General features: G+C 31.8%; 1 protein-coding gene across 1 annotated transcript; it reads right to left on the bottom strand.

Moving 5' to 3' along the window:
• Positions 1–606: 606 nt before the first annotated feature.
• On the bottom strand, positions 607–12,784 carry LOC139513179 (uncharacterized). The gene is made up of 6 exons (XM_071301459.1): positions 12,605–12,784; positions 9,711–9,811; positions 7,364–7,507; positions 5,177–5,283; positions 4,525–4,590; positions 607–3,189 (listed from the first exon to the last, which is right to left on the bottom strand). The coding sequence occupies exons 1-6, from the start codon at positions 12,623–12,625 to the stop codon at positions 2,837–2,839; spliced, it is 792 nt and encodes a 263-aa protein (XP_071157560.1). The 5' UTR covers positions 12,626–12,784; the 3' UTR covers positions 607–2,836.
• Between the last annotated feature and the right edge of the window lie 1,049 nt (positions 12,785–13,833).

The raw sequence follows: 13,833 nt of genomic DNA, 5'->3' as shown, positions 1-13,833 counted from the left end.
ATGGTATCACCACCCAAGTAGTCAGCATTTGTGTTCACATAAATTATCATTGATATGGTCATAATTGTATATTAACTGTTTACAAAACGGTTTTGAAGATTTTGAAATACTAATGTATTTTTGACCTGATTAACAGATTACTGTACAGTAGCTGTATTTGGAAAACCTTTCAGAAATTTGGGTCCTCAATACTCTTCAACTTTGTTCCTCATTTGGCAAAATTAAATCTCCATGGAAATGAAGTGTGTCAATGTTAACACAACTGCATATCAAATTGTATTGACCTACCGCGAGTAGTTTCCCAGTGATCCCCACGAACTGATCTAATCACCAACTAATACATGTTAAGTAAGCTAAAGTTTTAAAGTCAATAGACCATGACTGAGGGCGCTGGGCAAAATATTCTCCATATAAATGAGATGTGCCCACTGCATACCAAATATCTTTGACCTACCATAAGGGGTTCCCCATAAGATGACCCTAACCTTCTCACAAACTAATACATTGTAGATGCCCTCACTTTCAGAAACAGCATACCTAAGTCTCTCTTTTTTACTCCATCAAGGTGAGCTAAAAAGTAGGGCAAGTAAAAGAAAACAACAACAGTAAAGCTACTTATTATAATTCATTATTCAAACTTAACAATCACACAATAATCATTCAAATCACTAAGAATTAATCATTCAAAACAATCTAAAAACAGCCTGTGTAAAGCAGGTTAGAAGCTTTAGACTAGCACTATTTATATATATATAAAAGGCACATAAAAATAAAATATAATAAAAAAAAATAAACATTAAAATGGGACTAAATTTTTGTATCCATTGCAATTTCTATTAAAAAAAAAGATGAAGTATTCTACTGCATGTCCAAAGAAAACAAATGAAAGCAACTGTGTATACTTTTTATAACATTGTTTGAAGCAAACTAAGTAAGAGAACAGAAACAGTTTGGATTGTATGGATGGAAGGACAAAGGTAACACTTTTAAAATACCCTGTCCACTGTGGCAGGTGCATAAACAGTGTTTTTTATTCCACTATCCTATCATTTTTAATGTCAGGTGCCTTGGAGTCTTTTAACCTCTAATATAAAATAATTTTGAATAGAGCTATATGTTTTGAACCATATATTTTAAAAACGTCTTACAGACTTATTAAACATGATAAAGGGAATGGAAGAAAATGTTCTTTTAAAGAAGTAAGGATTTCAAAATAATAAAAATGAAGCTGAAAAAACGAGTTATATCTTAAGTACAATTTAGGCCATATAAAAAACACATCCAATTCTGAAAGTATCTCCTTATCAGGCAAAACATTTTTCTCAATTCTGTTTTCAATGATGATAAATTAGGAATACATAACATAATTGTACAATTTTAAACAAACGAGTAAAAGGGAATGACTAAATTGTTAATTGAGTGATATTTAAACTCAAGAGTGGACAGCTGAACAACAGCAAATATAAAAGATTTTATCTTAACTCTGAATATTGATATGAAATGTTAACAATGTTTTAAATACCAGAACATCACTCGTGATAAAAGTAGCTGCCACATTTGTAGAGAAGATAAAATAAAAGATTTTATCTAAACCCTAAATATTGATATGATATATTTACAATGTTTTAAATACCAGGATATCCCTATTATAAAAGTAGCTGCCACATCAAAATCATTCATCAAGTGCTTGCTTGCAAGAATATTGAAATTTAACATCAGTCCTGCAAAGCATAAAAAATAAATTATCTGAGCACAATGAAGCAAAGATTGAATGTAAAGCAAAGCCAGGTGTTTCAAAAAGACAAAACCTAAGTTTACTATTTAAAATTCTACTTTGGATGAATACATATTATATTTTCTAAATGAACTATATAATACGAACTAGAAAGTTACAGCAAGTTTGAAATAAATTTAAGATGTTAAATTATTTGATAAATATTATGAAAAGGATTCCCTAAAACGTTGTGTTGGTAGAGCAAAAGTTTTCTTTAAACAGTGAGGATTTGTCAAAGTGTTTAGGGTAACCAGTACATAGAACACCAGTCATATGTAATATTATGACCGACTTTGAAATATTTTACAACTGCGTCTGTGAGTTTACCTACTGATGTGTTGAAGATTTTACATACTGTGGATTCATTATTATTTGTTGTATACCAATTTATGTTGGTTTCCTGGGTAAAGGTTGACCAAGAATTGAAATATTCGTGGAATTACAATTTTTTTTATAGGCTCTATATGTAGAGATAAGCAAAACCATGAAATCAAAAATCTAAGAAAATGCAAGTTTTCCTAAATCCACATAATACATTTGAAGAAATGTCTTATTCTGCAGTGTAAACTAAAATCCTGTTAAAAATATCTTTTGGGATAAATTATGAATTAATACCGGTAAGAAGAACAATCTGATAACTTCTGGTACTTTAAAAATATATTTGTCTACACAAAAAACACTATCTAGATCTCATTCGGTAAAACATTTCCCACATTTTTATTACAACAAACCCCAATTATATTCTTTAATCAAAACTTGATGTGCATTACACCATTGAGAGAGATACAAAAACAGATTAAAAAATTGAAACAAATAAAAATTATGTTAAAAAAAAATTGTTTGATGCAGAATGCAAATAATACTGATCTATTCACAGACACAAGTCAAGCAGATTTATTACAAATGGTCAAATCTAAATTGTGTATTGTATGGACTATACATGGGACTGACTTCAAAATCAAAAACAATAAGAATTTAAAAGCATTAGAGTAAAACATACTTTTGAAGCAGTGTTCACACCTTATTACAGACAGAGAGACAAAAAAAGATTATACATTAATATTAATTTTGTTCCTTAAAAGGAATCTTCCTTGGTCTAGTTCCTTGTACATTATTTTTCATCTGATCTACATCTGCTTGGTTTTCCCCACAAGGTTTCTTCTGGGCATTACCTAGTTGCTGACTGCAATAAAAAGGCTTTTCCTGAATGCTGATATGTGAATGTGATTCTGAAACTGGTTGTGTCTGAGTGTTGATATGTTGCTGACTATCCTGGAAAGGAAGCTTCTTTGAAGTTATGTGTTGTTTTACAAAATCATCCAATAAGCGTCCAGCATTTTCCTTTTCTACTGGATCAGAACTTTCACTACATCTTCTAGACAATAACACTTGCTGCTTAGCAATCTTCCTATATGCTGGAATATATTAAATAAGAATTTAAATATATATCGTTATCACTATATATGACAATCATTAAGTTAGTTTAATTTAAGTCTACTTCGGAGTTCTCGAAATCTTTTTATATCTGGTGTTCCCTGAAGAAGAACTACTGGTCCTCATGTAGTGTCCACGTGCACTCTTTCTATTACAAAATACCAAACTTGTGTTGGTCCTTTGTAAATTTTGGTGGTCAAATCTCTCCAGAACTACTTTTTGAGAACTCTTCTACCATTAATAAAGGACCACAGTTACATGTAACAATTCTTTCATCTGCTGACAAACTGAATTGTTTTAAAGTTGTTTAAGTCTAAGTGACATAATTCCACTGAATCAGTGGCTATCAATGGATACCTTTAAACTATGTACGTTGTCAACAAGGCCACTGGTGAATCACTGAAAACTGAGTAGTGGAAAGACATGATTCAAAGTTATGTGGGACTGTTAACAAACAACTTATATAATTAACACAATTATTAATTCAACATATTAATAATTCTTGCAGGCTGCGTTATTAGCATTACTTTAAAGAGCAATGAAATTAATAAAATGTTTTAAACCTAGGGGTAGTCAATTAATCAAGTGATGGCAAAAGCTCACTTTGTCGTTTGTTGCAAAAGAACATAGATATAAGTACAATTTTGTTAAAAGTTTCATTAAGTTCTGTCAAGCCTTTCAGAAGCAATTGCATTTACAAAAGTGGGACAGAAGGATGATAAAAGACATGGATGAATGAATGAACTTATAGACACACAAACTCCAAAATCACTATATACTGCCCACTTATGATAATGATGGAAAGTTTTTCAAAATCCAGTGGTGAATTTGAATATGAGCCCTACTTGTATTACACAAACATGGAATTGGTGTGCTTTTTCACCCTGACACATTATTCTGACTCTGAGCCAACCAGTCTTTGCTCTTACTTCTTTTTTATGCTGTGTGCTTGGCAGAGAAGCATCAAATACAAATTTTTTAGTCTTTGATTGGGGATTTATCACACACTCCCTGTGAGCATACTACCGAGTGGGGGATCCAGGGGGTTGGAACACCCCTTTTTTTTTGGACGATCAATGCATTTGAATGGAGACATGTGGTTGGAACCTCCCTTTTTCCTGGCTTGGGACCCCCATTTTAAAATGGCTGGATCCACCCCTGCAACCACTGTACAACAGAGGCTTGAGAAAGCAAGGGATGGAGTAATTTGGATCTATAATGAAAGAAGTTAATTGGTTATAAAATATTCAATGTCAATATCTTCAGGCACAACAAAAATACATGCACAATATGTTTATGAGAAATCAATCCGTTACCTTTATTTATCTGGTTTTCTATTTCTCCTTTTAGCTGACAGTTCCATTCATGGTCTGACTGTAAATCTGAAATTATTAGCATACTATTAAATCAAATACATTTTACAACGGAATATACCATCAATAAGAATGATTTCAAATACTTTTGGAAGATAATAATAAGCCTATGATAAATACAGTCATTTTAATCATATTTGATATACATTAAAAAAGATTTTCAGGCAACAAACTTTTCCTACAAATTAGACGGACAGGACCAAAGTTAAATTCAAACATAATGTGGGATATTAATCATGAAATGATAACTTTCTGATAGCATATGAAATCTAGTGCCCTTCACTTGTCAATTTCTGTAATAAATTTTACATTCATATATATAATGGATCAATTGCAAAAAAATTGCATCAGGCCAAATCTGAGCTTGGCATAGTGTCTTCTTTGTATGCTGCATTCTAACATTTCTAAAAATCTGCTTTTATGATTATTGTTAAATAACATCTTTGACATCAGCAGACACTGATTTTCGACAATTTTGAACTGGACCAAATAATTATTTTACCTATAAAAGTTCATATACATGTTAAAAAAAAACCTTCTTAAATTAAATTTCTTTTCACCAAAAGTTTTATATAATATTTGAATGTACTTATACCTGTTACAAAACGTGCAAGCTTCTGGAAATCATAACTTGTATTGAGAGTGTTCACATCTTTCCTCTTATGTAAGGCTATTAATTCCTCATGCACAGAATTTAAATGGCTGAAAAATAAGATATAAATTTAGCATACCTGTGCCTGTATCACTGATCAAGTGTGAAAATATCACCAGTTTGCTAAATTGGACTTGTATATGCACAAAATATAATTACTCTTGTGTTGCTGGTTACTTCTGCAATTTACATGTTTAACCTAGTAATTGAACAGCCAAAACTGCAAACACAGTAAAAATACAAATTTCAGGGGCAATAACTCCAAAAAGGATTGTGAAATTTTGATAAGAGTAGATAGACTTTGCCATTCTTATCAATTTTTTTAGTTTACACTTGTAAAATAGCACCTTTAGATAGTTTAAATAATACCAGCCCCTAAAAAGCCCCTAAAAATGGATATTACATGTGCAATAACTCTAAAACTGCTTGAAAAATTTGTTTTATCAATTTTCAGGGTAGATACATCTTGTCAGGCTGATTATTATTGATGTATCTATTGATTATTTTTCTATATATATGATATCACAAACTAGTCAAAACATTTACTAAATTTTATCATCGGTATAAGGACATCATTCGTAAATATAGCTCAACATGCAGACTTCTTAAACGTTCAGGTATTTCACATCCAATTTTTTATGAAAATATTCTTTATAAAGCACAAAGGTGTCAGTATTCACCTCAAAAACTAACAAAACCTTTGAATAGACTTATTAAGAAGGGATATAGTTACGATACTGTTGTCAGGTCATTAAAGATTGCATATTTTGGCATTAATATTGATTCACTTATAGGGTCTTTGCATCGGAACTAAACACATTTATTCAAAAAACAGTTGTTGGCATGACACAGGTTATGTTCTTCTCATATATGTTATGATGGTATGATACTAAACCCCTAATGGGAAGGATTGTGCCTGATGTTCATATGATGAAATCATAATCTTTCAGTCAGTTTAACTGAAGTCTGGAGCTGGCATGTCAGTTAACTGCTAGTAGTCTGTTGTTATTTATGTATTATTGTCATTTTATTTATTTTCTTTGGTTACATCTTCTGACATCAAACTCGGACTTCTCTTGAACTGAATTTTAATGTGCGTATTGTTATGCGTTTACTTTTTTACATTGGCTAGAGGTATAGGGGGAGGGTTGAGATCTCACAAACATGTTTAACCCCGCCGCATTTTTGCGCCTGTCCCAAGTCAGGAGCCTCTGGCCTTTGTTAGTCTTGTATTATTTTAATTTTAGTTTCTTGTGTACAATTTGGAAATTAGTATGGCGTTTATTATCACTGAACTAGTATATATTTGTTTAGGGGCCAGTTGAAGGACGCCTCCGGGTGCAGGAATTTCTCGCTACATTGAAGACCTGTTGGTGACCTTCTGCTGTTGTTTTTTTCTATGGTCGGGTTGTTGTCTCTTTGGCACATTCCCCATTTCCATTCTCAATTTTATTGATTGTTATATGAATTATTCATTTAAATGTGTGAAGGTCTTGTGTGAGATTAACAATTGTATGTTAAATGAGTTACCTTCGTTAAACAAAGAAATTATTATTATTATTATAACTCCAAAATTACTAGCTAGCTTTTATTCAACTTTCAGGGTGGATTCCTCTGGTCATCCTAAGTTATTTACACTTTTGAGTTATCTTAAGTGCTGGCCTTTAGAAGTCATGTAAGATTTTTATTTTTGGTTCATTTATATGTTGATGTCCATTTCCACTGAACAAGTATGCATTGTTGTTTAGGGGCCAGCTGAAGCCACCTTCTGCATTGAAGACCCATTTTGGGCTGATTTTTGCTCTTTGGTCAGGCTGTCGTCTTTTTGACATTTACCCTTTCCATTCTCAATTTCATCCTGTAGTTTTAAAAACAATGGCAAAAAATGCCAATATTAACATTTAAATGAATATTTCAGGGGCAATAACTCCAAATAGGTAGGCAGATTTTCACAAAATTTTCACGGTATATCAAAAACTAGTTCTAAGTCCAATTTTAACTTATTAAAAAAAGTACAGTACACTAAGTATTTAGACAGGTAATGGTCAAGATGTTGCTATCAGACTGAGAAAATGAGCAAAAACAAAAATAAAAATAAAAAGGATTGCACACAAATATACATATACATACATGTGCTCCTGACTTCCTGCTGTGTTGACTGCTTTTAATTTCATTGCCAATCTATCTAATTTATGACGGAGACACATTTGTTCATCAATACTTAGTAGAATCAGTTTATTTTCACACGTTTTTTCACTAGAAGCTTCACTTTTTCTGAAAAAGGAATTAAATGGATAAAAAACTAATTTTTATAAAATCATTACATATTGTACTAGTACTAATAATAAAATTGAGAATGGAAATGGGGAATGTGCCAAAGAGACAACAACCTGACCATAGAGTATAGCAGATGAAAATGGTGTTGCTGCTTATGTTATGACGCCAATGCACGATGCGTTGACAATGTGGACTACAAAAAAAAGACCTGCAGGTGAACAGAGGGAGTAGATTTCACTCTCTAAAGGTAGGCTGACTCAAAAACTGTTAAATCAGAAAATATTTGAAGGTTTGCATTAAAATGAAAAATGTGACAGAGTGCACCTGTGAGTATCACAATAATAAAACTATGTTAGGCTTAAATTAAAATGTTGTTTGTTTGCCCTTTACCGACTGACCCCATAAATACGTTCCTCCAGAAAATCTTATATTTGTATTTCCCGCTGAAAACTTTTTTACTGGTATCCTCAGGTTTAAGGTTAAGTCTGTTTGGTATCACACGAGCATTTGGCATGAATACTTGCATTTAGAGATTCAAAGCATTTGATTGAAATCGATGTTGAAAGTTTTGAAATCATGATGTGACGAATGTTGCCCTGTGTCTTTATACTTGAAGAGCAGGGTTCATTAAAAAAAAGTTCATCCAATACAAAACTATCAACCGTGTGTACAAAATATTTTGTTAACAGATGTTGTATCCTATGTAGGGGTGGCCTTTGATGATCCGTAGATCAGGATGATTATATTAATGCTGCCTTCGACCAGCTTTGACATTTTATTTATATCTGGCATGAACCAAAGTCCTGTAAATTTGAGAATAATTGGCAGTAAAAATCGCCAAGTTTTCCTTACAGACCATTTATAAATGTGATTTAAAATACATGACAATTGAGTTTCAAGTCTTGTAGATTTTTATTGATAAAACTGGGACACACGAAAATTTAAACACTCAGTCTAGTGTTGTAAGTAAAATAAGACAAATGCTTAGTTTTAGCTCTTTTAACTGGTTGCAAGACATTGATGGTGGGAAATAAATTGCCAGGCTTTATATTCTAGTCAAATATTCTTTTTATTTCACAGATATCATCTCTGATAATTTAAGTTAAAATTTTTCTAAAATTGGTAAAATGTCGGAATAAAACATGCTATAGATCATTGTAGATTGCACATTGTACAGCTGTTTCACAAACCATGCTAGGGAGATAGATGATATTAATAAACCTTTCGGTCAAGTTAAGCATATTTTTTTTGGTGTTCTTTTTACCAGTAAGCTAAAATAAAAACATACAAACCATGAAATATTTTACACAATGAAAATTATATTGGCATGAACTCTCACTTCATATTCAGTTCAGAATGGAAAGAAGCTCCTTTATAAATATTTTACAAAAACTGATTTACTTTTGGTAATCTGTCTGACAATGTCTGAAATGCATTAATATATGAAAGCCAATTATAAATTGAAGTCTGGAGATGAAGTTTTATCATTCAAAGGATTATAATATAAAACAAAAAGGCTATAAATTTTAAAAGGTGAAGTATTATACATCCTATGGGAAAGGAAATATGATAAATATACATCAAACATGAGTACATGTACGTAATGTAGTACAGAATATTAGTGCAAGTTAAAACTCTTAAAAGTTCCAGGCATATAAACGTTGAAAATATGCCGCACAGCCCTATATTTTAATATTTGAAAACAAAATAGTAGTGCATATGAATTAACTTTAACTGTACCGAGATGAATTATTTTTTGGGAAAGAAAAATAAAATATTTTACCTACCTTCCTATGGTACCCTGTTTCATAAAATAGGGTCAGAAAAGGGCAAACAATAATATTTTAATTTAGGCCTTATATGGTCAAAACCATATGAGTTTATGGTCATGACCATACATGTATGGTCCAAATACTCATATGGTTCTGAACTTTATACATGTTACATGAACATATAAGTAATTACATATAGATAAATTTCTGTTAGTTAATTATCAGACAGTATCTAATAAGATGAAGTCTGACTCCATGTTTACTGCAATTATCTCCCTTAAAAAAGAAGATCTACTGCTTTTAATTTATATTTTAGAACATATAACAAATATACTGCATTTCATTTATGTGAAAATACCAATGAGTACAACAATTTCAAAGAAGACTTTTTTAGGCAGACTACATTTCAATAACAATATTTTTCTCACCGTAATTCACTTGGTTTGATTAATCTATTGAATTCAGCTTGTATTTCCAGCAGCTGTCTTCGTTTTGTATCAAATTCCAGCTTCAGAGATCTGGTTAGTTCCTGCAAATTTAATCAATATGTATGGTATACATGTACAAATGTATAAACACTTTATAGCATTAGCAGGTCAACAATGACATTAAAAAAAGGAAAGAGTTTAAACTAAGGGCTCTAAAGATTCTGTGCTGCTCACTTAAAAATGTAGGACTTTGTGCACCTTCAACAATTGAAACTCTCCAACATTGTTGACTAGAATATAATCCATAACTAAAATCTCTTTTGACATGTTTAAGCTGAACTTGTATTGCTGACTATCTTTCTCTTTACAGTTTTCTTGATCTCTATGCCCAAAACACACAAGGTTAAAAATAGAATATCTTTCATAGGTAACAACTACTAAACATGATATAAGAAGACATGTACAACTGACATTAATGTGTTGAATATTATTTGTGCTTTACACGTTCTTTTCTTATTAATGACAATATAGTTTTTTTAATCGTAGTTGTAATGGGATCCAAATTAGATCCTTTAGGCCAAAATAAATTAATAGTGTGTTTCCGGTTTCCCGACCCTACCTCTGTTTTTGACGCCGACCCTAATCTTTTTATTGCCAAAATTAAAAAAATTATGAAAAATCCGGATTTTTCAGTCTGTCCGGATCCGACTATTTGTTAAGAAAACTATAGATCTTCAAAACGTTTGATAGCAACGACCAATATTAATAAGTCAAGCGTTTCAAAAACCAAGATTTTAAATAAACAAGCATGGCTGCAGCTATTTATTAGCTGTCAAATATGCAAAATGTGATCACATGGCTGCAGCTATTTATTAGCTGTCAAATATGCAAAATGTGATCACATGTTTGCAAGATATAATGACATCAATTCTGGATTATTGCAATATGATGAATCTCTTTTAAGAATAACATGATGGGCAAAAAAGTTTTATATGACATACGAAAACATTTGACAAGACCATAATTGACATATAATTTTAAGGGTAAAATAAGATCAATTGACTGCTAAAATCAATCCAGCTTTTGTGTAAAATATGCTCTTACCAATGTTGTAAAACATTGTTCTCAGACATAATATGCTTTTGGGGATTTGACAGTTTGAGTTATAATGATGACAGACAAGAGCCAGACAATGTGTAACAAGAAATAGAAAGCTTTCCCCAGTAGGCAGACATGGTGTATGATTCATGTTCATTTATAAATGAATCTGCCCCTGCACCATGTCTACTTTTATTCTTTTAAATTTTCTCTGACTGATCCCAGAACAGTTTATACCAGCATGACTAGAGATGGAAAATAAATCTACCATGTTTTTCCATATATTAAATATAAAGACAAAAGATTCTCACTTTTCTCAAATCCTGAAATTTTAATATTGTCAGAACCCCACTCCTAAAGATTAAATTCTGTCAAATATCAAAACACATCTGTTTATTAAATAAAGAGGATGCAAGAGTGTTGCCCCTCAATAAATCATAGGCTGCTGCTTAGCAACGATTTAGTGTTTCTACTACTAAAAAAAAGGGGGTGGGGGAGGGTAGGAATCTGTTTTAACATGTATACGCTTAACTTAAAGTTAAGTTTAGCTTCTGCAGACACAAAAACATTAAATTGAAAGGAAATTTTTATTATTAATGAAAATATATGTAGATTTAATTAAGTACTATTATAAATATCAAAGAAGCATTCAGGCACATGAAATGATTTCATTTGAATCTTTTTATGCTATCATCGACAGAAAAAATAAAAAGTTTTCATAAAATAAAATGTTTTACCTACCTACCCTACCTAATTTTTTTCAGGGTGAAATAGGAAACACACTATTTATTTATTTTGGCCTTACTGTTAGAACAATTAATCTGAAGATTCCATTCCTATTCACATCAAAATTAATCTTCATGAGAACCTCTTGAAAAATTAAATTGGCCACGTTTTGTTTCGAATGCTTGTGCTAAATTGTCATTAAAAAATGCCTGGGACCTTGGTGATCAAAGATGCCACCACACAACACATTTAAAATCAAAAATATATGAAATTTGCAAATTCCTTTATCGTTCAAGTTTGCTTGAAAGGACTTTTGCATTATATTGTTGTAAAAAAAGCACTCATATAAATCTTTTAACTGGCCTTTTACTGTTTTATCCCCATTCATTCAAAACTTTGTTGATTCCATTCCACTGTCCAAGGGTATTAAGGGATTCATCTGTGGATTATAACCAATTGAATTTATCCCGCTGAATTCAATTCAGGTTCATATGGGATTAGTGCATGACATCATACTCAGTGATTTTGCTCGCGCTCATCATTTTGGAAACGAAATGACATTAGCATTATAAGTGCTTCAAATCAATTTTGTCATGGAAAGTGAAAAACTATTTTGGCATGATACTTTAACATGTTTTAAATTACTTTATAACAAAATTTATAAATTTATGCATATATAGAATATTTATAAAGTATCAGAACATCTGTATTTGGTCTCATTTGTAAGAGCTTGGTCCCAGAGGAACAAATCTTTGTATGACATTTAACCTACAAGAGGGGACGGAGATGCATAAGAACCCTACCCTCCTGTTACACATGCATATATTTTTGCTCTTTCATCTGTTCATCAAAGATCAGTTTTGCTAGTGAACTGTTGGCCTTATTTACATATTTACGACAAAAGCTTATTTATTATCGTTAAGTACCTTATTTTACTGCAAGGGACAGTCTATTCTAAATTAGTTACAGACTGTCTCAGACTGTCTGAGTGTCTCTGATTAAAACAAGCATGGTAAAAAAAAATAAAAAACCAACAGGCAACACATTGTATGACTAATATTATGACCTACTCTGCAGTAGGAATCATCCATGTCTTTTGGGGTCGCTTGTGAACTGAAACTGGCACAATTTGGAACCTAAACGGTTAAAATGCAAGATAGCTAACGATCACATCTTTCAAAGGACTTCAAACAAACTTTTATTTACATTATTTCCCGCTTTTCGTATACTAGTTTTAAAGTCGACATTCCGTATGGAACTGCTTTCTTTTCGGAAAACATGTTCGAGGGCACACTTCTCAGTCTACTACTTCTGTTATACAGTAGGATACTGAAGATTAGTTGTCGTCACTGTGAGAGGTCAAATTCATGTTCACCGATTTGACTAAATTCTCATATTGGACCAGAGACATATCTAGTTTTATTATATGTCTCTGGTTTTACTAAATTTCATTATAACCAGAGACATATAATACAATTGTAATGTATTATATGTATCTGGTATAACTATGTCTCTTGTTCGACTTGTATCTTATTAAAATGTAAATTCAAAAAAGTCTCAAAATTAATAAACAATTTACAAGAAGTAGAAGTAGAAGCTGAGACTATTATATTAGTAAAATATTCCCAGGTAAAAGAACGATGCATAAACTTAAAATTATGTATAGGCCTAAGCATTCAAGTTAACTTGTGTGTATTTTAGCAGAGACATATTTTTATATGTCTCTGATTTTAGACATGGCTAAACGCCGGAGCTATCCAACGGTTAAATATTAACAGAGACATATAATTTCGCCGAGGTGCGAATCTCTTGTATTATATGTCTCTAATATTAATTAACACAATATCACGGCTGGTAATCTACACACGCAGAACAGTTGGTTCTGCAATGAAAACCGTGAGAGGATTTTCCGGTTGTGCTTGAGTGGAGTAATTGTCACCGCTTCAAAAGGTATGTACATTTCTAAATCTCAATTTTCTTATTCAACTGATCAAAATATTGAAAATCGGAGAATGCTATGCTGTGGTGAATACTTTAACGAAGAGATACATGTATCATTCCCTGTTGTACGTAGAGTTGAACTCCTACAAAATCAGTTGTCCCACGAGAAATTGCCTAAAAAAGTGACATTTCAATTTTGAAATGGTTCTATTTACAGACCTACAAGTTCAAATTTAGTTTTTTTTCGTGCAATGGGTATGAATGTTGTTTTTGGCGGCGTATGCGCTGTCCTGTGTTGATATATAGACGTCTTAATAATTCCAAAAAACAACATTTTTCCATGAAGTCATGCGTGAGG

This window comes from Mytilus edulis, chromosome 2 (genome assembly GCF_963676685.1).
Source record: "Mytilus edulis chromosome 2, xbMytEdul2.2, whole genome shotgun sequence".
NCBI lineage: Eukaryota > Metazoa > Mollusca > Bivalvia > Mytilida > Mytilidae > Mytilus > Mytilus edulis.
The sequence above is the reverse complement of the archived record's forward strand: the minus strand, read 5'-3'. Positions and strand labels throughout refer to the sequence as shown.